Source organism: Anticarsia gemmatalis, chromosome 7 (assembly GCF_050436995.1).
Source record: "Anticarsia gemmatalis isolate Benzon Research Colony breed Stoneville strain chromosome 7, ilAntGemm2 primary, whole genome shotgun sequence".
Lineage (NCBI taxonomy): Eukaryota > Metazoa > Arthropoda > Insecta > Lepidoptera > Erebidae > Anticarsia > Anticarsia gemmatalis.
In genome coordinates this window covers 4,944,558-4,970,176 of record NC_134751.1, presented here as the reverse complement: position 1 = coordinate 4,970,176, position 25,619 = coordinate 4,944,558, and the positions used below count along the sequence as shown (strand labels likewise).

General features: G+C 34.9%; 2 protein-coding genes across 4 annotated transcripts in view; one reads left to right on the top strand and one right to left on the bottom strand.

Moving 5' to 3' along the window:
- Window positions 1-1,654: 1,654 nt before the first annotated feature.
- Window positions 1,655-25,619, top strand: part of Hgsnat (Heparan-alpha-glucosaminide N-acetyltransferase) — a 32,243-nt gene continuing 8,278 nt past the window's right edge. For both annotated transcript variants that reach the window (XM_076116591.1, XM_076116590.1), the window contains exons 1-5: window positions 1,655-2,038; window positions 9,390-9,520; window positions 12,813-12,928; window positions 22,511-22,667; window positions 23,002-23,206. In XM_076116591.1, the coding sequence (XP_075972706.1) occupies window positions 1,844-2,038; window positions 9,390-9,520; window positions 12,813-12,928; window positions 22,511-22,667; window positions 23,002-23,206 (804 nt within the window). In that variant the 5' untranslated portion in view covers window positions 1,655-1,843. The remainder of the gene's footprint in view (window positions 2,039-9,389; window positions 9,521-12,812; window positions 12,929-22,510; window positions 22,668-23,001; window positions 23,207-25,619) is intronic.
- Window positions 15,078-19,199, bottom strand: LOC142974328 (juvenile hormone esterase-like). Of its 2 annotated transcripts, none has more exons than XM_076116588.1 (3): window positions 18,955-19,199; window positions 15,582-16,795; window positions 15,078-15,436 (listed from the first exon to the last, which is right to left on the bottom strand). In XM_076116588.1, the coding sequence occupies exons 1-3, from the start codon at window positions 19,147-19,149 to the stop codon at window positions 15,220-15,222; spliced, it is 1,626 nt and encodes a 541-aa protein (XP_075972703.1). In that variant the 5' UTR covers window positions 19,150-19,199; the 3' UTR covers window positions 15,078-15,219. The 2 variants fall into 2 exon arrangements, with proteins under 2 accessions (XP_075972703.1, XP_075972704.1); XM_076116589.1 differs by having other exon boundaries at window positions 15,588-16,795.

Sequence of the window (25,619 nt, the reverse complement as noted above, 5' to 3'; positions counted from 1 at the left end):
GCATTAGAGAAACTATTGAGGCAGGTAAATGTCAAATCATTATCTGACGAAAGGGGCATTACGAGAATCTACAAATTACTTTTGAGTTTTTAAGTGTGACAGTGTGAATTTCAAGGAAATGAATTAACAAGCAAAATGTGTTTTGACGGAACAACAAAATTGTACGGTTTGTAATTCACAAGTGTCACCCTATTTCTTTTAAGTCTATCGCAATTTCTATAATATTAACCATTCAACCCTTCGGAAAACCCAGGTGTCGAGTAGCGTGCGAAAGTCCATCTGTATGTCTGTTATGCTTTCGGCTGTACTCTAGAACTGATTTTTGTTAAAATTTTGCACGGAGACGGCTGAAAACCTGGGGCCAATTATGGGATAATAAAAGTTATAATTCCGTGTAAGCGAAACCGCGCGGCTCATCTAGTTGTCTATAAAACGTAGTGTTCGCACAAGTATGCAAATTGCGAGTGAACTGTTACTCGAGTTCATTGTAGTTATTATATAATGTGACGAAACTAAGCGGCCTCTAATTATATAACTGTTAATTTAAATAAGCACTCGTTATTACCATAACAATAGCATTTGGAGATATTCTTTGTCCAATTTCCGGTATTTTATAGAGATATTTTGTTTTATTTGTAATTCATAAACTAGTGGACCGTTTCTTATAATTATTTTACTGATAGGAAATACGTACGGTAATTATTATCTCCGGGAAATAGTCGATAAATCGTGAAAAATCTTTCAAAACTCGCCGAGTTATTTGCAATCAGTGCTTGTAATAAATATATTTTATTGTTTTGTGTAAGAATTCATTAACGCGATTCTATACAGTTCGTACTATCGAGTATTGAGAAATTGACATTTAAAATGTGCCGTAAAATAGATCCTACGGCGCCCGCTAGAGACGCTGATCAGATTTTCATACGAAATATCTCGAAAGCTAGCCGGCCGATAGTTGATAGTGGTAGAGAATCACGCTACAGTAGTGTGTTTTCAGTATGTGATTACAGTATTAGTTGAAAGTTACCAAAATTGGAGTAAAACGAAAATCATATTCAAGGTTTTAATATTAAAACTTCGAGGTTATAATTACGTAGCACTTTGGTGAGATTGTATAATTCATAATGCACCTTGCATTACGGCAGTTAATGTAATGATTGAGAATTTTATTACCTCTATTTACACATTAAAATAATTATGTTGAGTGTAGAGTTAATATTTATGTTCATAGTTAAATTTATGCGATTGTGCTGTTTTAACGAAGTAAGTATTTACTATTTATACTTATTAAAATGTTATATTAACGACTCCAACATAGTTTGGAAGAAGGGCTAAGCTAATATAAAATGTAACATTAAATTAGGTTTACTATTGTATGTCGTAATTTACCCGAACATTCATCGTACAATCAAAATTATAGAAGATTTCCGAAACATGATTACAGTAAAGTAAAATAGATCAACAAACTAGTTCCAAGATAATAGATTCAAATTAATCAATCTGAGATCACCGCGGCTAATGAAAACAAACAAATCGTGAGAAAATCATCGCTAACAGGGTAACGACCTGTCGCATGATGCGCTTTCATCTGATTGTCGCGAAGATTTCCACCTCGAAGCAGAAAGCTTAATATTTATACTCGTATGCATTCGTGTGGAGGCGACGCACCGCACCGGTTACACTTGAAACTTACGCTAGCGACTTGCGCCAACTGATTCAGTCATCACTCACATTCTACTCCGGTCAGACGTGCTCACAAAATGCTTTTCGATCTGTGAAACAGTGCAGTTCTTACTACTTCGATTTGAAGAAGTTCGTAACGTTTCGATTATAAATAGTGATAATGAATGATTCGGTGGGTGTATCGAATGACACTTGGCAGTGGTACAGGGAAGTGATCAAGTCATGGCTGGAGGACCCAGGGGTGTTGGACCACGAGGGTCTGAACATGACGGCCTTGAAGATGGACCAGGCTTACATGGTTGGGGTCTCGGATCTCAATGTCGGTGTCTATAGTGTTTCTGATGACTGTTTTCGAGTAAGTATTTTTGACTGCAATATTAGTCTAGGCCAAAAAATATTATTATTTTTAGGAAGTGTACTAAAATGTATTTTGTTCATAAATTCAGTTGCGAGGTTTAGACCTTGTTAATGTATTATCCTTCCGTTGCGGAATAAACTTAACTTTATTTTTGTTGTTGTGTTAGTAGGACCGTTTTAAATTTGAATTTAAAGAAGGTTACTCACATTTTATTTTCGTCTAGTACCTACTTAAGTACTCTAAACATTTTCATCTTTTTATAAATTTCCCACGAAGATTTGCGCCGAAAATATTTTACGTTAAAACGTAAATTCATTTTTACGTTTCTTTCATGCGTCATTTAGCAAATTAGTTTCTCACGATTGTGCCAAATTGTATTTACCTGACATTAAAGTTCATTGGAACTGACGACAATTCGTCATTTTTTGTATAAAGTCGTTAGTAGAAGAGAAAGTATGCAATTATGAGTATTATTTTTTAAGATAGCAACACATTGTACAATTATACCTAAAACCAAAATTAAGCGGCATTCATGAAAAAATCATGTTAAAAAGTACTGCCTCCGTGGCGCAGTGGTTCAGATCACCACGCCAACACCACTGCGTCGCGAGGTCATGGGTTCGATTCCCATACGGAGCAATCATTTGTGTGATCCACTAATAATTGTTTCGGGTCTGGTCGTGCTTTGTGTCCGTTGTCTTTATGTTTGTAAAAGTCCTCGCGACACAAGAGCAGTTCTTAGTGCGGTTTGTCAAAAGAAAAAAAAATAACAGAAGGTTAATTATCAAGTCAACAAATCAGTGAAGTGAACAGCGGCCAGTACCAAAGCCTCATAAATCTGTTATCGGAACTATTTTTACATGAATTCAACATGTAAACAGAACGCACTTCAACAGGTATGATATCAATTCATGCCAAGGTTTTTACAAAGAATAAATACGCATCGAAGGCCTCCTTTCTTTAAAAACGCGGAACGAATATAAAGTGCTACAATCTCGTCACGGATGTTGCATAAAACTAATTTGTTTGATCGTTTGAAATTATCTAATATGTTGTTAATGGGGTCAATGTGATCTTGTTGTATGTAAAGTAGTTCCGCGATAGACTATTTTGCGAAAAAGACTTGAATTCTAAACGATTTTTGCTTGAAGTTAGAGAGAGAAGATGAGATAGTAGCTGTATACAGAAAGATATCTTAATATGTCTTATGATTCGATTTTAATCACGCACTGTTATGTAGTTATACATTTAGACGCTGATAGTATTGTTTAATACACGAACTATAAAAAAAAATCTGATTGTGTTACGAAAGGTTTGCTTAATTGTAAATATTTAATGAAAATCGCCGAAAAAATCAAATTAGGTACTATAAATCACCTAAATTTGACACTTTACACAACTGTATGCCTTTATTATGAGGCTGATTGACAAAATATGTCCGAAAAAAATCTTTATGCTTCAAAAATATACGATATTCGTCTTTTAATAACGCAATTATTGCAGTTTTTTTATTGCTATTTATAATATAGATATATCAACTCAGTCAATTGTTAACAAGTAATCATATAAATTATGTTGACTGTTCATTCGCGGCCGTTAGTCGTTTGTCAGTCAAAAGGAATAAAAACGAATTAACGTTGAATATGACATGTGTGTGTGTTTATTGCTACTTTTTGTTCGGTTTATCGTTTCCCAGGCGTTTATTAATTTATTGGTCTTTCACTTGTTGCTTAAGTAGACACAGACGGATAGCTTACTCAATAGTAAGTAGTAAGTGTGTAGACTATTAGCATAATGTTGTGGCTTCACAGAAATCAGGCATAAAAATATGTTCCTTTTTTGTACCTACTATTTTTTAACAGATTTCTTAAAATTTGTTAAACCTCAATTTTCCTATTTCCTAATACACTGTATATGCACAACAGCTAATTTTAATAGCTATAAATAATAAAGGTTTCTGGTTACTATTGACGCAAATGTCTTTACCTAAACTATCCCCTGTTTCAAGTAAGGATAGACCTAAAACTAAGATATGATTAGTGAAATGGAGCAAAGGAATAATAATGATTTGTTTTGATGTTGATAGGAGATAAATAATATTTTATATAATTGCTCTATCAATTATTCAGTTGAAAGAGTTATTTTATCGAGTTAATTAAAAACGTTAGCATAATATTAATATTATTTTATCACTATAAATCAACGTTATTCTTAATTGATTTATGTTTTCTCACTTTATTGTACGAAGCGAAATATTCTGATTTGGTTCTTTTTAAAGTATACAATGGCACTTACTTTTAACTGTCGCCTTAACTGTGGTTTCCTATCCTTTAACGAAGATAGGTTATTAAAATCAACCGACACTGAACAAAAACATACGTATTTTTATGGCACGCAAAAATATCTCTACGTTACTTAACATCATAAGAGTATTTATCGAAAATATTTCATGAAAATCAGTCGATCCGGTTTGCAGTGAAAGTGACAAACACTTTCTTTATTTCTTCAGGCGTTGTTTTAAAGAGGTACTTGAAATCGTTTAACTGTTAACTGTTAACGAAGGTCATTGGCCTTCAATCACATCGCTTGTCGATATCGACCAAGGCATTTGTCACGGGTATTCCCGGGGGTAAGGCCCGCATTACTGTAATTATGTGGGGCTTATGCTAGTGTGTACCTATTGCTGTTTTTGCGCCACGATATACGGGTGTTTATAAATGTTTATTAATTAACCACTATTAAAGTATAACGGATCGTATTTAGACAATGTATTAACTATTAGTTAGCTTTTCTAAAATAGCTAATTTTGTCTAAAAATCAAGTTATCTGATTGTTATCTCCAGCTGTAAAACTAGTCCTATACCTATGTGCTGAACTTAGACAACGCTTTTCAAATAAAAAAATTGAGATATGTTTCAACACAAAATCCAAGTGTATGGTGTTGTTAAAAGCTAGTAATATATTTAGCACAAATATATATTGATGTTAATTGATTTTTCACGCAAAAGTGTCAAACAGGAGTGAAAACATGCCGATCGAATCGAGAATTTTCTTTTTCAAAGTCGCTTAAAAATTTGGCTAAAAAACGTGAGGTACTTTTTTTCTAGCAAAAAATCTGTGCGCGAATCCAACAGCTAGCTATTAACAAGTATTTGAAAGCTGTAACTTAGTGACTAGTATTAGTACATACAGGTGTTAGAAATCAAGGACTCGATATTGTAATCGTTTGGAAATAATTGAACCCTTTGCGCCACAGAGGATGTGCACTGTGCAGATATATCGTGTATACTTGAACGAAAACACTGACTATATGGTATTAAAAACTTTACAAATAAAGACTTGGGTTAGTGTGCTAAATATTGTACTAGAAAGGTCCTGTGTAGAGTCCAATTTCATCTTTGTCTTTAACCGAATCACTATCTAGAATCAAGGCTTAACCCTTTTCCCTGAACATTAATGGGTTACATTTATTTTATTTGATTATCAAGTATCTAATAATAAATGGGAGTTAACACGAACAAACATTTAAGTTTGTATTGCTGTTGCTAATGTGAATAGCCCTGCTAAGTCTAGCGCCATATCTGCGCAGCGTTCGGTGTATATGTTAGCCGAAAATAAGTCATATTCTTCCTAGAGCCGAACATTCGAAAGTTCGGCGCCGAATTTGCGGTTGGCATGTCGCTTCACTAAAGTGCATTATCGGGTATGATGTATAGAAATGAACAGTGTCAATAAAAATAGGATACTCATGATCAGCAACATACATTTTAAACATTTATAATGGATGCTGGTAAAATATTATCACGCAATATATCGGAGACTAAGGCAAGTCACGGGAGCTTGCTATTTGAATGAAGACGTGGGTTGTAGCTAAATAGAATAAAATAACTGTTGTTGACGGAACAATGAACGAGTATGTCAATTATCGGCGCACGCGCAACTAGCTTAGAGAAATGGAAGGTTTGACAGATTTATTGCTGGATTAGGTACTTACTTATCTATACTAATATTAAAAAGCTGAAGAGTTTGTTTGTTTGTTTGAATGCGCTAATTTCAGGAACTGGTCCTATATCATCACCATGGTACTGGTGGTATATCATCACGCTACGACCAATAAGAGCAGAGCACCAGTAAAAAATGTTACAAAAACGGGGAAAATTTTGACCCATTCTCTCTTACGTGACGCAAGCGAAGTTGCGCGAGCTAGTAGAAATATAACAGAAATAAAGAAATAAACTTTGCCTAAATCGTAGTTTGGTCATGAAAGGTACAGTAAATATTATTAAACAGATTTACTGAGCACTAATATGGCAAGGGATCGGATAAGAAAATATATTTCTGATGGCTGCTTTTAAACTGATAAAGGTTACTTCATTAAGGCAATTATTTTTCCTTAAAAAATATATAGATGAGTTTTATTTTGATGCGTGCATTTCGTCATTGGGTTTTTAAAGCATATTTTAAGAGGGAAAAGTGATTGAAATAATTTTCAATAAAATTGAATAACCTAGACACCATTAATTTGAATTATTTTACGTTTAAAATTTAAAAAATAATTTACATTTAAATTGTAAGAAAGACGACTGTATTCTCTCGTCTTTTTATTTTGTTTCTCTCGAGGAGCAAGGGCAAGTGTTTGTTAAAAATACTTCATTGCTCATCGTTATTGCATCCGCTGGGAAATATAATAAGGGCTGACATTGAATGAGAAATAAGAAATAATCTGATGTTCTTGGCCACGAGTCCTTAATAATAACTTTAGTGTGTTTCAAAACTCGTTTTACAAGATTTATGCTCAGTTTCATCATCTCTGGATATAAGTATCAGTTAGCTTAAAAGTGGATTTTGACAGAATTTTTGCTCACACATTAACTTTCGTGACGGGTACTGGGTACTAATTTGAGAACGATCAACTAATTATCTTATGGTCAATTTGGGTAACTTTGAAACCAACACAAATGATTAAGGTTTATCTTAGTTTTGCAAACTTTTATCAATTTTGTTGGTTTCATATGAAAAAATAATCGAAACTAGTTGAAATTCCCACCGTCAATGTTACCCAAGTGATTCAAAGTTACCCCGGTTGACTGTAATATTTAGAACTATTTTATTTAAAGGAACACGTGAATTAGAATTTGAAGAAGACAATCGACTTGTCACAAAAATACGCGCCAGTATGATAATCTGAATCAAATCTAGAAAAAAGTATAAAAGACATCCAAAAAGAATTCACGTAAGTATCAAAAGTTCGTAAGCGCAGTACAGTGCTTCTGTATTACACTAAAAGTGCTTATTGTATTAGTCATAGTGTAAACACGTGCAGTACCAGTGAGTAGTGGTAGTGTGTCACACAAACATCGACATTATTTTGACGTTTAACCAAACAATGGAGTGAATTTCACTAAATATTTTAGCTCTGGTTATTGAACTGCTATTTAGATATACAAATATTGCAGTTAGTTTGTTCTGTCACGTGCCAAATGCTGTTTAAAGAAGTTCTAAAGGGTTTTATTATCGCCGAGACTTTATGCATTTTAAAGTAAAAATGTGTGTTTGCGTTGATTCCCGTATTCTATTTACATTAAACATGCAACGCGAGAGTTTAAAAGGGTATTATAATCGTCGAGTGCCTTTCAATCAAATTAATGCGATTGCGTTTTCACGACTTTGATGATCATCAGGGAGATAATTTTCATGTAGATAACGTTGTTGATCAAAAATGTTTATCGCATTCGATACAATCTGTATGTATCTACAGAGGGTGTTACCGAGTATCGAGAGTTTGACATATAAAATATACCTACTATCCAGTGGTCGGTACTATCCAGTGCGATAGTACTCAAAGATTTGACTTTTAAAATGTGTTGCATAAATAGTTCCATCGGCGCCCGCTAGAGGAGCTTATCAGAGAACAAATCTTGAATGAAAAATAGACCATTTTCCATTTAAGATTTGTTGGTTGTTAGCCGGTTGTCGAAAGTCGATAGTAATAGAGAAGTTCTATAATATTGATGACTGGACTTTACGACCGTCAGAAGTATACCTTTTTTAAATTGTTGAAAGTTAAGTAGCACTTAATAAACATACTCTCACTGTCGTTTAAACATGTCCATTTATAATTAATTTATAATTAATGACTACTCTGAGTTCTATAAATAAAATAATTTCAAAACTTATTTAAATTTTAACTTTAATTTCACTCTCCATAACGAAATAAAACTAAAATTGGACGTATTTTTTACAATAAATAAACTAACAAAGAAATTCCTAAAATGCTTAAATGAAAAAATGAATGAGTTTCGGTAATTAGTAACAGAATACTGAGTAATGATAGTTTTATAGTTATTTCTCTTTGTTACGTGTGTTCGTAATTAAATGTTCGCACATTAATTAGATAATATGAAGTTATGTGGTTCTTTAAGAAGGCTGCGATACTTCCTGATTAAGTAATTTCAACAAAACTACATTAGTCGTAGATAATTGTTAGTTTGTAATCTTTTTAATAACATTTTAATCATTAATAGCCTATTTCACCACTCCGGAATAAGTTTAAGATAGTTTATCAGAGTGAATTTAGACAGCATTGTTTTCATACACTGGGCGACCGGGGGACCGGGCACCACAAACTTAACCTTAAGCTTCTTATGATACATAAAAAAAATAGCTGCGTCCTCTTAGAAACGCAAACCTTAAAATATAACATTTCACTTATTAATAATCTGTAGGTATAATAGTGTACGAAAAATTGACAAATTCATTAAACCGGCCGTTAATATTTTATAATTATTTTGCAACATGTGCCAATCGTTGAGTGCATTAGGTTTTAATGTCAAATAAATTACATGGCATTCATTATGTTTACGTCAATAATTAATAGACTATACTTTCAAAATACTTTTTAATTTCGTTACTAGGAAGTTTACAGAATTAAACAAGTTAATTAATAACATAGAAACAACGAGTACACGATATTTTGCCGCGGTTTTAATTGTTGAATGCTACATCTTTATTACCGACTTAAGAGTATCTTGCAACGGTTCAACATGTCCTCTATGGCGCATTCGGTAGTGTATGCGACTGCCGCGCGGAGGGCTCGGGTTTGAAGCCTGGGTCGGACCAAATCTTCTTTTTCGAGTTCGAATTTCTCAGAGATTGACAGCAGTGAGGAAGTTGAGGTCGTGAGTAAGAAATAGAGAGTTTATCTGTGTACACGCACACTGTGCACACGCTTGGACACTATATTGGCAAAGTCCTGCACACTTGCCAGATTCAATCAATCTGGCAGCTGTAGCCCAATACCGGCCAGGAGGACATTAACATGGTATTTAATACGTCATTTTGTTGGCAGTGTCCCTTCGAATGGCAGCAGACGCTGACGGCAGGCACTGAGGAGTCATGGGTGGTGAACACCGCGCGCCGGTCCACGTGGCGGGTGTACACTGACATATCGGAACAGTTCGTCAGTGCTGGGAACACTACGTGAGTACCTATCCTTATAAACTAAAGGAAACATTCGAGATATACCCCCGGTTTCTGAGGTACATTAAGCGGCAGTTTATCTATTCAATAGCGTTAAAACTCATAAGCTATTGAATAGATAAACTGCCGCTAAATGTACTCAGAAACCGGGGGTAAGACCGCTTGTTAGGCTAGGTAAGCTGCGCCGGAACGTCAAGCTTACCAATGCTATAATTAATGATTGCATTTATAACCACTTCTTGTTAAATAATAATACTTAGTGCAATCCGTATCTTTTTAAGTTACAGGGAACATTGTTAGTCACAATGATACCTTCTTTGTCAGAACTTTGGCCAAAACTGACTTCCCTGTACGTTTATGCCATAAAATTCTTTGCCTATCCAAGGAACATAATCACCTATCGTACAGGCTCTTGTATTACAGAATAATAACGTAGTTTTTAACTGTGAAGGTAGAAAAAGCAGTTGAAATCAAGTTAGCCTGGAAGTCGACACTGACACACATGCAAAAGGATAAAATCATAATAATCTGCAAGTAAATGTCAAAGCATAGTTAATATGCAAAGCCTAAAACTAGTTTAACATAGATTAGAACTATAAAGTACTTGCAAAATTACAGTTTTTATGCGTGAAACTTTACTACATATTAAGTAGATCATCTCTTTTTTATATTTATTAAAGGTTGCACTAACATTAAGGATTATTAGCGACCTCTAGGCCAACTCTTTTGAATATGTATTCCACGAAAAAAACTAAAGATAATATAAATGTATAGTTATTTGAAGATGGCACTTCCTTCTGTAGGTCGGTAAAAACTGGGATGATTCGTGAAAAGCTAGTTAATCTTTGTCCCCTTTTGCACCTTGAACTGCCAACTTTTCTAGCCGAAAGTGCTTTACAAATTAAAAACACATGTGAAAGCTAAACCCCACATATAACTAGATAATAAAAGTAAACAAAAATTACGCACAAATGACAGACTTTAAAATTGGCAGCCATTTTCTCGCGATCATTAACTTTCAAGTCGGAGTTAATAGGCTATTTTTGTCAAAGCAGTTAAAAGGTTACAATTAAATACTTTAGTTATACGCACGTAAGTTCTAAACTACGAACAATTTACGAGTAAAACCACGTTACGCAATAATGTGTAAGCATTATTCTCTTTAGCGTTGTTAAGTAATGTTCGTTCCTTGACTAACACGTATTCAGGCATTATTTCCGGATATGATCACTTGTTCACAACGTAGTGCGTACATTCTTGAAAAAGAAAGTAGGACCTGTTTTTTTAAGATGACCATATTTGTAAGCAATTGTTTCACGGAGTACGGTAACGTTGTGCAAGTGAGACATACAAACGCAAAAGCACCTGAGGCCATAAATGAAAACGAATATTCGTTGAAATTTCCTTTGTTTCTTATCAGAATTCTATCCGTTATAAAATGTCGGTCGAGCTATGTTGCAAGAATAAAGGCATGCTTAAGCGATACTGCCTACTTTGTGTTAAAAAATAACAGAACTAGGTGATACATAAACACCTTCAATATCTGACGAAATTTCGTCTTCACGAACCATAGTAGGATTTGTTTTATTCTTTACGTTTACTAACGAATAAGTACAGTGAACAATTATATTAAAAATAAACCTTTTGCAGTATACTTACAAACATTAACCAAAAATGTATTACAACAGATTAGCATTAGGTACAAACCAAATCCAACTGATATCATTTCATAATCGTAGGTATATAATAATATGCATATAATAATAGTAGTCATGCAGCAGCTTTTGTTGCTTCGTCTGCATACATATGCATGGGCGTCATGCATATTCGATGTATGTGCTATTTTCATTAGCGTCGTAATGTCAAATCTAACACATAAGAATGGTTATAATGTGTTGTTAATCTTAGCATCATCGCTGTAACGTCGGTCATCGGTCATTCACCTCTATTTAAAAAAAATATGACTTCTTAACCTTAAAATCATGGATGCTATATTGTAGACAGTTTCTGCAATGAATAAATCACTTTTGTCATTAAATTACATTATTGATTCTTGTTACCCAATAGTATTTTCGAAATGATTTCAATATTAACGCAATGTATTCTACAAAAATCAGGATTGCACTAAACTACTGATGACATTTACAAATATCGTAACTTTGGAATTAAAATAAAACTTACTTTATTACGAGTATCGTATTTTTAAACATGTTAATGGTGCCGCCTAACAACTTGAACAAATTACTGAAGTAGGAAGCACTCAGAACTTAGATGCAGTGAGTAGGGATTGATCGATCTACCAACATTGATGATGAACATTGTAAAACTTTTGACGATTGCAAAGAGTGTGGCCGTGAGTTACCTTCTAGCTCTTCTCATAAGGCTCTACCCCCTTTCCGAGCTAGTGGTAGATGCAGTAATTGTAACGACTATCATTAGTGTCAATATTTGACCTAAATGAATAAATAATTTGATTATGATTTTGATTACCAATCGGGTGATAGTAGCGCAATAGTCGTAGCCATCGCGAACCTGGGCATCCAAGGATCTAGCGTATTGTTCAAGTAATTTGGCGACACCTATTCTTACCTCGAAATGACTATAAATACTCGTTAAACTCCTTGACCCGTAGTACAAAAGAAAATCCTACACACTAATAGCTCAATTATTAGCGCACATCGTGGGACGATAATTGACGGAAAACGGTTATTAGATAAATGTGCGCATGTGGTCATTGCTAATATACGTATGTGGAGAGTTGCTGTTTCCTCTGTGGAAATTTCTTTTAGCCTGTAGTTAAAAATCACCGTGATTTTCTTGCTGTTCTTTACGCACATGAATGATCGCTGAAAAATGAAAGATTCTGAGTCTAATGTTATATGAGCATTAACAACAAACATTGGTTAACATTTCGGCTCTGGTTACATTGACCGTGGTCGTAGGCTGGCTAAAAAAAGTTCTTCTTAGGTGTTGATCCTGGTTTTGTCAGTAAAGTTACAGTCGTTAAGGTGTTTCCAAAGGATCTTTGTTGATTTTGATGAAACTTTAATACAATTAAGATATTTTAATTTTTCCTATATTTTGATATTTTATTGTATTCAGGGTCTCCTTCCAAACGAGGGGAAGGGATTAGGCCTTGAGTCCACCAAGCTGGCCAAGTCCGTGTTGAGGTTATTGTTTCCATTAAAAATAATGCAAGCCTATTCGAAGATTCATCTTTTCGAAAACGTCCAGTTTTCTTTTCTTATAACTATTGTACCTATTTTTAATAATGGTCTTGTATCTTCTACAGAGGTCTGCTATGCCAGCTACGACCAGAGATGGGAGAGTTTGGCGTGTACAAGCTGAACGCGACAGTCGATGGCTGCGATATTCGCACTACCAAGGAGCCTGTAGATATTTATATGCGTAAGTCATTTTTAATTCCTATCACTAGATTACAAGTAAGATGTGTACTCATATTTACAAGTTGAAGGGAACAGGTTTATTCCTGGATATAACTAGCAAATTCATTTTGTTAGTGGCTTTGTATCAAATACACTAATGTGTTACTATTTTATTTTTCCTGGGTTTATAATATAGTAGGTACACCAGAGTAGCTTTCAAGAATTACCGTAGAATCACCTTATAAAATATATTTTGTAATCTATGCTTGTCATATAAAATTAAACTTATCTATTAATACGAAAAGAAGAGGCTACTTAAACAGTACTTTTCTGAATAAATACAGCAGCATTCAATATAACAAACCTTGAATAGTTACCGTAGGTTTACTTTTGTCAACGTATTGCATTGTTGTATTCTATCTATAGATCAATCGTGGCCGGCCGTCCTCTATTTTTCCTCTATAATATGCTAATGGCGAAGGTCGTTCAACTAGTACTAGGATTACACTATCTAGTTAGAGGTGAATCGGTTGTGGTAATTTGAAATGGATGGGAATATTACATAAGTGCATTCATGTCAAGTTTACACCTTGAAATGCAGTTAGATGATAAAATTACCTATAACATTCATTTTGTTTTATAGTACCCATCTTTAGAATCTACATTCGATAGTTTGTTTCTGTCCTTAAAATGAATTCGTAATGTTTCATACAATACAGGTTTCAAAATTAGATAATGTAAAAATAATTGTTTTTGCTGGTATGTGGCAAAATTGGCGCAAAACAAAAAAATATTATTGATTGTACAACGCAAAATTGACACCTATTTTATACCAAATCAATCGCAGAATCATTCGAAAACGAAAGCAAGAATAAAATAAGCAAGACCACAAATTGATTGAGTAATAAACAGATAAGATAAAGCGTTTCCGTCACGCACTAACAGATGGAGAAAATTGTGGAAATCTGGCGCAACTAATTTCTGTACTACTATGGGCCTAGAGAAAGTATCTATTTTTCAAGTACCGAATCGACTAAAGCATTTGATTGCTTCGTCAACGCTATACAAGAAAGTAACCGCATCGCACGGTCGTATAATATTCTGATAAATATGCAATTATTGGTAGCTGTCACTTTTACTTGGTTACTACAGAAATTGCGTTTTCAATTTCATTTGAATCGAGATTGTATTATCGTCTTTGTACTGTTATTGCCTGTTTACCGTTAATCGGTAGGTAGTCATTGGAAAAAGGTACTTTTTATGTTTGAATCAAGAGGAAAATTGTACTGTTATTAAACGAGGAGTAAGATGAGGCTATAAGGAAAAGAAGCGCATCGAATTGATGATGATCGTTCACTGATGTTATATTGTTGTATTTAAACCTCGATTTCATTGTGATGTCAAGGTTAGTCGTTATTTTGAATGCCTTATAGTGGATATTTAATATATTGAATGTCTTAATTTGGTAGTTATTGAGGTTTCTTCCTATTAATTTATATCCTTTATTTCTACATTTCGAATAAATATTGTCTAAGGTCGGAGATTACACAGACAATGTCAAGACGTTAGTGCTAAACGTAAACATTATTGTCGCTAAAAATAAAGAAAATTGCAACTCATGCTAATTTTGCGAAAGGATACAAACCAAACCACAAACGGCACGACATCCTCTATTTTGCACATCCTATTATCTCATCAGATGTGGCTAATAAAGCATAAGTCTGCTTCAATCTCGACGAGCGACTGACCCTAAGTGGTGCGTCGTGGGCGAAGAGCGGTTGTTGTCCCAAATCCTTTGTGCAGCCGATTCGTCTTGATGAGCATCATCCGGAGCCGAGAGACGACCCAGAAACAAGCCACTGACTTGCCATTGTACTAACGTTAGGAAATTAAACGTTTATCGTATCGGTTACATACACAACAGTTGTTGCCATCGATTGTTTAAATGTCAATGGAATTTCAATTGAAAGGCGTGTTGTTGGACGCCTTTGATGCAGTTTGGTCAGTTCAAAGGCCTTATACAGAATGTTTAATACATGAACTTATACATTTTTATGATCATTGACCCCGTGATCAGATACTCTCTTGATTGTTCATACAGTTAAATGTGTTAATCAAAAATAAAACTCTCACTTTCAAATGATTACAAAAACCGTTGCAACCTTTCAATAATAATTGTAAAGCCTTTTAATAAAACGCAACAAAAGCATTATTATTGCATTACCAATTAATATTTACATAATCAACAATTAAATTTTACACGTCTTAAGTAATAGTTTGCAACAACAAATAGAGACAATCACAGTATAAAACTTAACAGCACATGTAAGGAGAGTTGGAACAATCCCGAGAGAGTTTGCTGAGATCTCCATACATTGAGTAAAAGAGATCCCAGAACGCCATTCTTTCTTTGTACACTCTGCCTTCCATTCTGATGTCTGAGTCGATGACTAAACTCGGCCTCATCTCAGTCGTGACTGGAGTCCATTCGACAGGAATCAGGTCTGTTGCTCCTCTTGGAGATGGGTTACTAAAACAAAAAATAAGTTTAGGGTTTTACATAGATGATAGAATACTTCGTTGTTTATTGATAGTCTAAAAGTCTTTGAAACGTAATCAAGAACGAAATAAATTGGTTAGATTATTATTATTTTTTTAATAAGTAATAAGCTTACCCGTACTTTACAAAATTAGTCCACAACGTTGTTATACGATCTACAATCACTTGGTCTGCTTCACTTCTTCTAGGTACTACATTTTGCATATTGAATAAGTAATTCAGTTCAGCTGAATGTCCTGCGCCTTTAGCACCAGAATCACCAACATAGTTGAACAAGTATTCGTATATTACATTAGCGTTTTCTTCCAAAAGTTGAGTAATCACTCTTTCGGTTGGATGGTTGTGTCCAAAATCTGATTCAAATTGTTCTAGTTCGTTTATCACGTCTTTTGATACTGCATGATCACCAATATAGAAACGTCGAACCATTCTCGCAGCGCGTTCTAATTCATCACCAGCGAGATTGAAATTGTTCTGTAGTTTAGTTACAAATGGATCGCTGTCAAAGTAATCACTGCTTAGTGAGTCACGTTCCAGACTTGTATAACCAATCAATACTGATGTTCTGCTAACTTTCCTCGTATTCGTAAGTGAGAAAGGATCTGTTTCCACAAAGTTCTTAATTCCACTGAACGATCTTTCCTTACAAGGTTTTAGTTGTAGGTCTAATTCATAAGCGGCTGCTGTGACTAAATCGTGAGGAGTTGTTGTAAGGAACTTAATCGCTTCTTGCGTATCAGTTGTATTGAAACCCAAATGTCCAGCTATTTTGATAGCAGCATTAACATCAGAGTTTACGAACATACCCTCACTTTGTGGTGTACCACTTTCCACGATAGCTTTTTGGAATAGTCTGTCATTGCTCGAGAATAAATGCAACAAAACTGATGTCGCTCCAGCATCTTGTCCGGCAATAGTTAGGTTGTAAGGATTTCCTCCGAATGAGCCAATGTGATTCTTAATCCAGTTTAATGCTGTATACTGGTCTTTGAGTCCTTGATTCCCAGGCACGGTAGGAATATCAAGGCACATAAAACCGTAAGGTCCAAGACGGTAATTAACAGTTACTACTACCACATCATGTTTGACTAAGTTTGAGACGCCATATTCACCAGCACTTCCTCTAGCGAAACCTCCTCCATGGAACCAAACGAGGACAGGAAGAGGCTTAGCGACGCTCGCTTTGAAGGGAACGTAGATGTTCAACCGAAGACAGTCAAGGGCTTCATTGTCAGCTGATTCATGTTCGTTAGTCATTTGAGGACATTGCACAGTTCCATCTATCGCATTGTAGATGATTTCTTTGAAGACTGCAGGATCAGAAGCCGGCTGGAACGAAAAAATATAAAATAAACATACATTAAAAGATAAAGACTACTCCCGCACTAAGAATTGCTCTTGTGACGCGGGGACTTTTTACAAACATACGGACACAAAGCACAACCAGACCCGAAACAATTATTTGTGGATATTTTAACTCTCGTGACTTATACACATAATAATGCAACGAATCCTAAACGTGATTGAAAAGTAAAGGTTGTGATACCTTATTTGTTTACTCGACGCGGCGACGTTTTGATTTAATTGCATTGACCGTGGTCACAAGAAAAGATCAGTCTGTTTAAGTTGCATTATAATATTAAACAGATATATTATGATCTGTTACGAATCAAGATAAATAGTTATCTCTATGGAGAGTGGAGACATTTTTGAGTCAGGGTTGATACGTTATCAATCAAAAGTTGGAACATTGACTGATATTTTGGAGTGCTTTATCGTTGTGTAGACAGTTGACCGTACCTTTTGTTTCTAGTTATGCTTTGTAATGGTATTATTATTACGTATTATCTTAAGTAATAGCCTTCAAGACTATCTATTTGTAAATAAGAGTAAGCCCCAGTTTCACTTTGGGTATCGGGTAGCTTAAAAAAAGGAATTTTGGCAGTTGATTTAATACATTTGCCACTTTATCTATTGGTTAGGTTATCCGAATCTTATCCAAAAGCCCTGAAACTGGCCCTCAAATAAAGGCACTTTATTACGCACAATATAGCCCTACTCACAGTAATCAAGTGTTATTGTTATTTTAATAATATTTTTTAAAATCTTTTAAAAACTGTATTTTTTTGAGTTTTTTTAAATTTCCACAATAGGCCAAATGTATCTAATTTCCTAGTAGCTAAGGTAAAACAGTTTATCACTATATCCACTATTCATTTAACAACCATTATGACACGTTTAGAATAAGCGAGCACTTTCTTCGCCGATGATCGCTTAATGAGTTCGACAACCCAGCATTATCTCCGTGTAATGCCATTATTAATAGTCAGTGTAAAAATAACTATGACGGTGCTACGGATTATGCGGTCAATAATTTACTAGCGCATCTTACTTGTACGATAAAAGATAATTAATTAACTTTAGACTTAGTAACTATGTATTTAACTTTAATGACCCCCGGACCGGTTTCTGAGTACATTTCGCGGTAGCTTATCTATTCAATAGCGTTTTTATATGAGTTTTAACGCTATTGAATAGATAAACTATCGTTAAATGTACTTCAAAAACCGGGGGTAAATGATTTCCAAATTATTAAACGTTGTAGTTAAAAAATGTATTTTGTATATCTCTGCCTACCCCTATGGGAATAAGGCGTGATTTTAAGTATCTGTGCATGTACTAAATAGGGTAATATAATATTCGAGTGCACAAGTGCTTAAGTTATGCTTAGAATTGCAAAATTTTACATTGATTTTGAAAGTCATAAAATCTTTAATCTTTTTGAGAAATGTAACCAACTGATTACGATTTTTGATAGTTCATATTTCAAGCAGGCATAGACGTCTCAACTTTTTAATTTGAAGATTTGTGAGACTAAATAACAATGCGAAAGTTTAAAGGTTAGGAAGATGTTTAGCTTTTAAAAAGTACTGGGAGTGTCTACATTTATCGTGAAAAGGTCAGCATTGAGTGATTGGCTGCATTATATCTCGACAGTTATATCAAATGAGGAGACGTATCAACGTATAGACATTTTTATTCGAGCTGTCGGGAAATTCACAGAACCGATAACGTTTATTGTTACTAAGTTAGTCGACATTTCTCTTTCATACTATTGTATTGTGTATCTCAGTTGGCAGTTATTTAAAAGCCACTATGTTTTATCCGTACATTGTTATATCTCTTAGGTTATATTGATTAACACTTTAGGTCAAAGCAGCAATGTACAAAATATTGACCATCAATTTGACGTTCACTAGTTGTCAACTGAGATATGTAATACGCATACAGTGGGCTATTGTGTATCTAAGCTGGCTGTTTGATAGCCACTATTCTAAAAATTATTTAGTTTTTTAATAATGTTCAGTAACATGTTATGTAAAAACATGTACTGCAAACTGACGTACCTACACTAATATACTGAGATACATAATACGCAAGCAGATTCACTTTTTCTAACTAATTGCTATATGTAGTTATTTACTTACTCCAAATGGGTCTTCCGGGTCAATCTGAGCGTACGGTATTCCCAAAAACAAGGAATAGTCTCCATCAGATGCCTTATGACCTCTCACCAGTCCTTGACTACTGACCAGCACCAAAGGATCCACTCTCACTTCACAAACTACACTAGTTATAAAAACTAACACACACATCAACGTTCCCTTCATATTGCACCACATTCTTCTCGTCTTGTCGTTCCACCAGCCACTGAAGGTAATAAAAACGCTGGTATCTTGTTATATAGATATTTTATCTGGACGTTTTCAATAGGATAAATTCGGCTGACTTTTATCTGAATTGTGAAGTGCTTACGTCACGATAATGTGAAGATGCGAGGAATATCAAGATATTGGTGTGTTTGTCCAGTGGATTAATCGAAGTGGTTTTACCAAACAATTGCTTAGGTAATACGAAACTCACTTGAATTAATCGATTATGAAATCTGTCCAATTTTCGAAAACTAGATACTTAAAAATCTTGTTTACTGTCCTCCATTCTTCTTCTTATCGTATAGTTAGGGATCAACCTAGTGTTAAAGTTGTTCAAGCCGCCCGAAGGCCTTTAACGTGGCTTAACGACTGTTATCTTTATGGACAACAACCGGGACCGACTTTTTGCTTGCCGTCCGAAGCACGGAGACGCCCAGCTTAAGTACCACTATGTGGTCACCCATCTATGGGATGACCGCGCCAAGGTTTCCTTAACTCACAAATCGTTAACCGTGAGCACAACTGGCTATGGGCGCCTCATTGATATAATTCAATCTTAATAACAATATGATAAGATGTACGCAACAGTAATTGAAAGCACATTCAATCAAATAGGATCATTTAAAATAGTTACCAGTCCGTTGACACCAGAAAGAAACCTACAAGATGCATGCTTGGAAATAAATTAGAGAACAATCATTGCGCACTTTATTTAGTACTAGCTGACCCGCGCAACTTCGCTTGCGTAACATAAGAGAGAATACATTTCCCCGATTTTGTAACATTTTTCACTGGTACTCTGCTCCTATTGGTAGTAGCGTGATGATATATAGCCTATAACCTTCCTCGATAAATGGACTATCTAAAACTGAAAGAATTTTTCAATTTGGACCAGTAGTTCCTGAGATTAGCGCGTTCAAACAAACAAACAAACAAACAAACAAACAATCAAACAAACAAACTCTTCAGCTTTATAATATTAGTATAGATAGTTTAGATTCATTTACAAAGGAAACGGAACCTCTTTCATACGATCTGAGCCAGGAGTTTCAAGATTATTTATTTAAGGTTGTGAGTTTAATTCAAATTAATCACTAATTAATTGATTGATCGTACCAAGAGGCTTTCTTTGATCTCTGTTTACCCCCTATGGGAAAAAGACGTAATATTATGTATGTCTGTCTGTAATTAATTGAATTTCAGAATATAAAGGTTACTTTATAAACCATTTCTCACCGCTTTACATTTTGGCTCAGAAATCATCTGTTTCTTTCGAATCATGTGGATGTTTCTACTGTGTAAGAGATAACAAGAAATCTGCAGGAATGCACTACCTGTCAGCATTTCACAAGGCTTAATATCTTAATCCACCTTATCGACGCTATACGACATTGCGTAAGACATTGGAACTGTATTTGCATATCGAAAAGCCTTAATAATTCTTAATTTTATTGTTATTTCGCATCTCAATGCAACTTCTCCATTTGTTGATTGACCGTGACATAAAACGGACCTGTTGTTAATGGCACATACCATGCATGGAAATTTATATTTTACTTTATCATACGGTTAGTGGTCAACCTAGTGAGACGCGGAGTATCCAATTGGAGGTACCGCGTCCTGGCCACTTTATTGTGACAGGTAGGCGGGAGAGCCCGACAGACCCCCGCTTCCTCCCTGGAGCGGGACATGCAATAATGCATTTTCCTGACGAAAAAAAAGTGGTCAACTTAGTGTCAAAGTTGTTCAAGCCGCCCGAAACCCTTTGATATGGCTTAACGACTGATATCAAATTTGCAAAATCCGGGACCGACATTTTACGTGCTCTGCGAAGCACGGACACGCTCAGTTCAAATTGGACTAAGCGGCTACCCATCTAATGAATGACCGTACCAAGCGTTGCTTAACCCACTGATCGTTTTCCGACCGTTGAGCAGGACTATAAGCACCTTGTATGTAAATATAAGCAAGAGGATAAAGGTAGGAAGGTCGTTTCAAACGATGCTCTTCATTCTAACGTACAATCGACTACAGTTCAATGACAAGGGCGCGGCTGATCAAGGTCCTTTGAATTTTGGCCGATATCTCTTAAATCAGTGAATTGACAATGCTTTAAAAGAGAACAAATGCGTGGGCGGATCACTATAAACCGAGAATACTGGCCAATTGTAGCTGATTTGTTTTAAAATCCATACTTATTTTTGGGTTAAGAAAATGTTGATCGTAATTCTTGTTTCACCTCGACTTTATGTACCGGTACTGCTAAATAATGACGCGCGCTTTTTTGTGTTTTTTGGGAATGCTGTTCTTTTCTTTTAAAGCCAGCTTTTGACTGTGGGATGTAATATACTTAAGTATGTTTATTACATCTTGAGCTACAGTTCGAGCAATTGTTACTTTTACAATTGTAATATAATAATATATTATAGCACGGTGACAACGGTTTCGTACAAAGTGTATAACGAGCGATGAATATTATCTTAGAATGTAATATCAAATACATTTTTTGTATCGCATAGATAAAAGCCGACTTGAAATATTTATTACGATCTTCGGTTCAATAGACTGCTTTACAAAAATATGTAATTTAAATCAGTTTCGCTTAATATCGTTTATTTACTTCGACCACATTCTCTCACATCACCGTGTGAGTTAACGTGTATTTGTACAAAAAGTTACCACTTAATAAGGTTTCCATGCCATGAAAGGTGCTTATTATCTGACACCAGTTACGAGATGTCGGATAAAAAGTGGTCGTGGCAGATAACGACATAAGGCAGATATCTTGCAAGAACTAATGTTGTCAACTAACATTACGTGGCATGAAAGACTTGCTGTTGAAAGATACTTACTAATGTCCTATGGATGAGAACTACAGTTAGTGATTCCATAACGTTTAATGAAGCAGTTAATCCAAATCGAGATTGTTGATGAGTCTTATGAGAAATGTTATAATAGCTACGTCTCTAACCCCCGGTTTCCGAGGTACATTTAGTTTATATATTCAATAGCGTTTAAACTCATATAAAAATAACGCTATTGAATTGATTACTACCGCTAAATGAACTCAGAAACTGGGCATTAAAGCCCAGTATCCAATAATGTATTTTGTATTGTTATGTAATTAAAGTGGGTACATCTAGAATTGTTGTGACATTTGTCTAGACAGAATAACTTGAATTTGACTTAATTAATAATGATTAAACAGTAGATTTTATAATTCAAATAGTGCTCTAAAAGTTTTAAAGTTGTATAAAACCTTTTATAAACTGATTTCGAAGTATAAAGACCAAATCTAAACTGATTTTCTTTTTCGTCTTTTGTCCACCAGCTTTGCTGTTACTTCTGGGTTTCCTGCTAGCAATATGGGTGATGTACGGCATCGGCAAGCTGATCATGTCACGCGTCAGACGGACTGGCAAGCTGCGGTATGGAGACAAGGAACTGGCGATACAACAAAGGCTTAGAGCACTGGATACTTTTAGAGGGTACGTATTAAATATGGTATCTGTCTTATTGTAAAATGATAAAAGTGACTATTGAAAAAATGTTTAGTTTAGTTCTCTTATTGATAGCAATCAATGTTTATAAGATTCAAAAGATGCTTTACAGATTCAAAATGAATGTTTTTACTTTGCTATACCAAATATAAATAGTAAATTGTTTCGTTAAAAAATAGTTTAGTAGTTTTTGGGACATATTGGGGATGCTAATAAAGTATAGCTGTACGTACAAAATATTTATGACTCAAGATTCGTATCGTAATCACTTTTCAGCGTAAAAATCCGAACCGATTCTCTTACTAAAATCACTTTTTTACAGAATGGCGATAGTATTCATGATCTTCGTGAACGACGGCGCCGGCGGCTACTGGTGGATGGAGCACGCCACATGGAACGGCCTGGTCGCCGGTGACCTGGTGTTCCCTGCCTTCCTCTGGATCATGGGCGTCTGCATCCCGCTGTCTGTCAAGAGTGCCTTCGCAAAGGGCGTGCCAAGATGGAAGATCGTTATGCATATCGTTAGGGTATGTTAAACTTATCTTTTTACCGATGTAGTACTTATAGTTGTTATTAGTTGTAGTAGAGCTGATTGCCAACCTTCACTAGTTGGAGAGGCACTTTAAGAAGAAGAAGATAAGTTGATACAAACTTTTGATAGTATATCGCTTTAGTATCAAGTGTTCCAAAGATGTTGGGATAAGAGCTGTTCTTTTGATGCTGGAACAAATGTGTTAGATCTGTTGATAGGACTATCTTTAGAATCGTTTAACTTCGAAAATCGAAATCATTTTTATTCGTCTGCAAAGTTGCATGTCAACAACCAAATCTAAGTCGTTTAAAAGATCCTTGTCACTCCCTTAGAAACCATTTTATAGTCCATTAACTTAGTAGAGAGCCTTGGGTTGGCTTGGTTTATTAATGTAATAATTCTGTGTATTTCCAAAATAAAAAAAAAAGCTGTTCAAAGTAAGCCACAGTCGGCTCCATAAAGCTGCGTTTAAATTCTGAATTTTGTATAGGTACCTCCGCGAACCTTGCAAACAGGTTTTCTATTAAGAAGTTAGATCATAGTCATGAAAGAATGTATACAAATCACAACTAACACCTAACTCATCTGAAACAGTTGTGAGCAGGTTAACTGATGATAATAAACGTTGAATACCTGAAACTTATAACGTTTTCTATTGTAAATAGAACACCAGTGTAACAGTTGTGTGAGTGCACGCTTAGATCCGGCACTGGCTGTAAATCTCTCTCAATCACGGTATAGTAATGCACTATCACCACGCTCCGGTTATTTTTACGATGTATCATATTAATATGGGGAAATATGGTTTAACGGTTAAATTTTGTGGTTCGTATTCAGTAGAGAGTAGTAAATTATAGTTTAATTGTTGGGTTATAAAATTAGTTTCAATTTGATTTATTGATGGAAGAAGACCTTTATGAAGTGTTACATGCATTGTCCCATCATACGATGAACTTTGTTAAGTTGCAAACTTCTACATAGTAGTCTTGCTTTTTTTTAACTCATTACTGTCCCAAGGCTGGGTAAGCGTCTCCTCCCAAACAAGTGGCAGTTAAGCGTAAAGTCCACCACGCTGGCCAAAGAAATGTGTTCGAGAATTTTTATGTATGAAAAGTTTCATCGTGATGTTTTCCTTTACCGTTAGAGCAAGTGCTAATTATTTCTAATACACACGTAACTCGGGTATTTTTATTAACTGTATAATATGCATGTTTTAATCAATTGCAGTTTAAAAGGAGCCATTAATCAATGCCAAATTATCATGAAATCTTACAATATTTCCCATATCGAAATCTAATTTAATATAAATATAATGTTAATCGTTTGTTAATGCATATTTATAATGTAATAATGTACGAGGTGGTTACGCAAGCATGGCCTGTGAAAGGGGTGTATAAGGTCAAGTCAGAACCGGTTGTTATGTAAACGTTACAAGATACTGTCTGATGGTTAGGGTTGCCAGCTTTTATTTGACGAGAGTATACCTGACTTTAGGGAAGGTAAATAAGGTAAAAACGGACTAGGTAAAAAAGGAAAATCATGTAGGTATCAATAATTTATAAAACAAAGTGAAGACCTGTCCTATTATTAACATCATGTTTAAACTCACACAGTACTCTATTAGTGTTATAGTTCACAGAAGAGAATACGCCAACAAGATTTAGAGTACAATATTTTATTAGTACGGTTAGCAACCCTACTGATGGGTGATCTTTGCTCGGTGCAAACCTGTAGCCGACGTATGCTTAACATTATGAAAACGATCAGGTTGCTTCGAAGAAATTTATCACATTGTGAATGTACGTCCATCGTTGTGCAATTTCTTTTGAAGATAAAGCAGGTTGCTTTTGTAATTTCTTTACTAGTTTTTCTTTATTAAATTTAATTAAGTCGTCATATTTCATTGGCATAATTTTTATTCAAGAAAATGTATAGATAGCTCGTTATTTTCCGCAACAGAATTTTTGTTTTATGTATGTTTATTTATACTTTAGTTATACTTACGGGTTTAAATTAAACAAAGATTGTACCTACTGTGATTTGAATAATTTGTCACCAATTAGTAGTTCTTTACATACTTTATTGTGATAAATCTCAATCAACTTCATTGTAACAGTAGAGAAGCATGCAAATGCACACGATTTCGCTCTCGTAGGACAATAACGATTGTATAATAAGAAACTAAAAATTATCTCACACTGATTCGCAATAAGTGATTAATCTTCACTATAGACATACAGATATTTTGTATTCAGATCACGCGATCCGTTCACTTTCATTGCATCACATAGACTTCCGTATTATCTATCATTGTTGTTAAGAACATACTTCGAGTACGTATCACTTGATCATCCACTAGCAACCGCCGAACAATTTTTTGCTACATATTTCATTGGAAATTCTGTTCG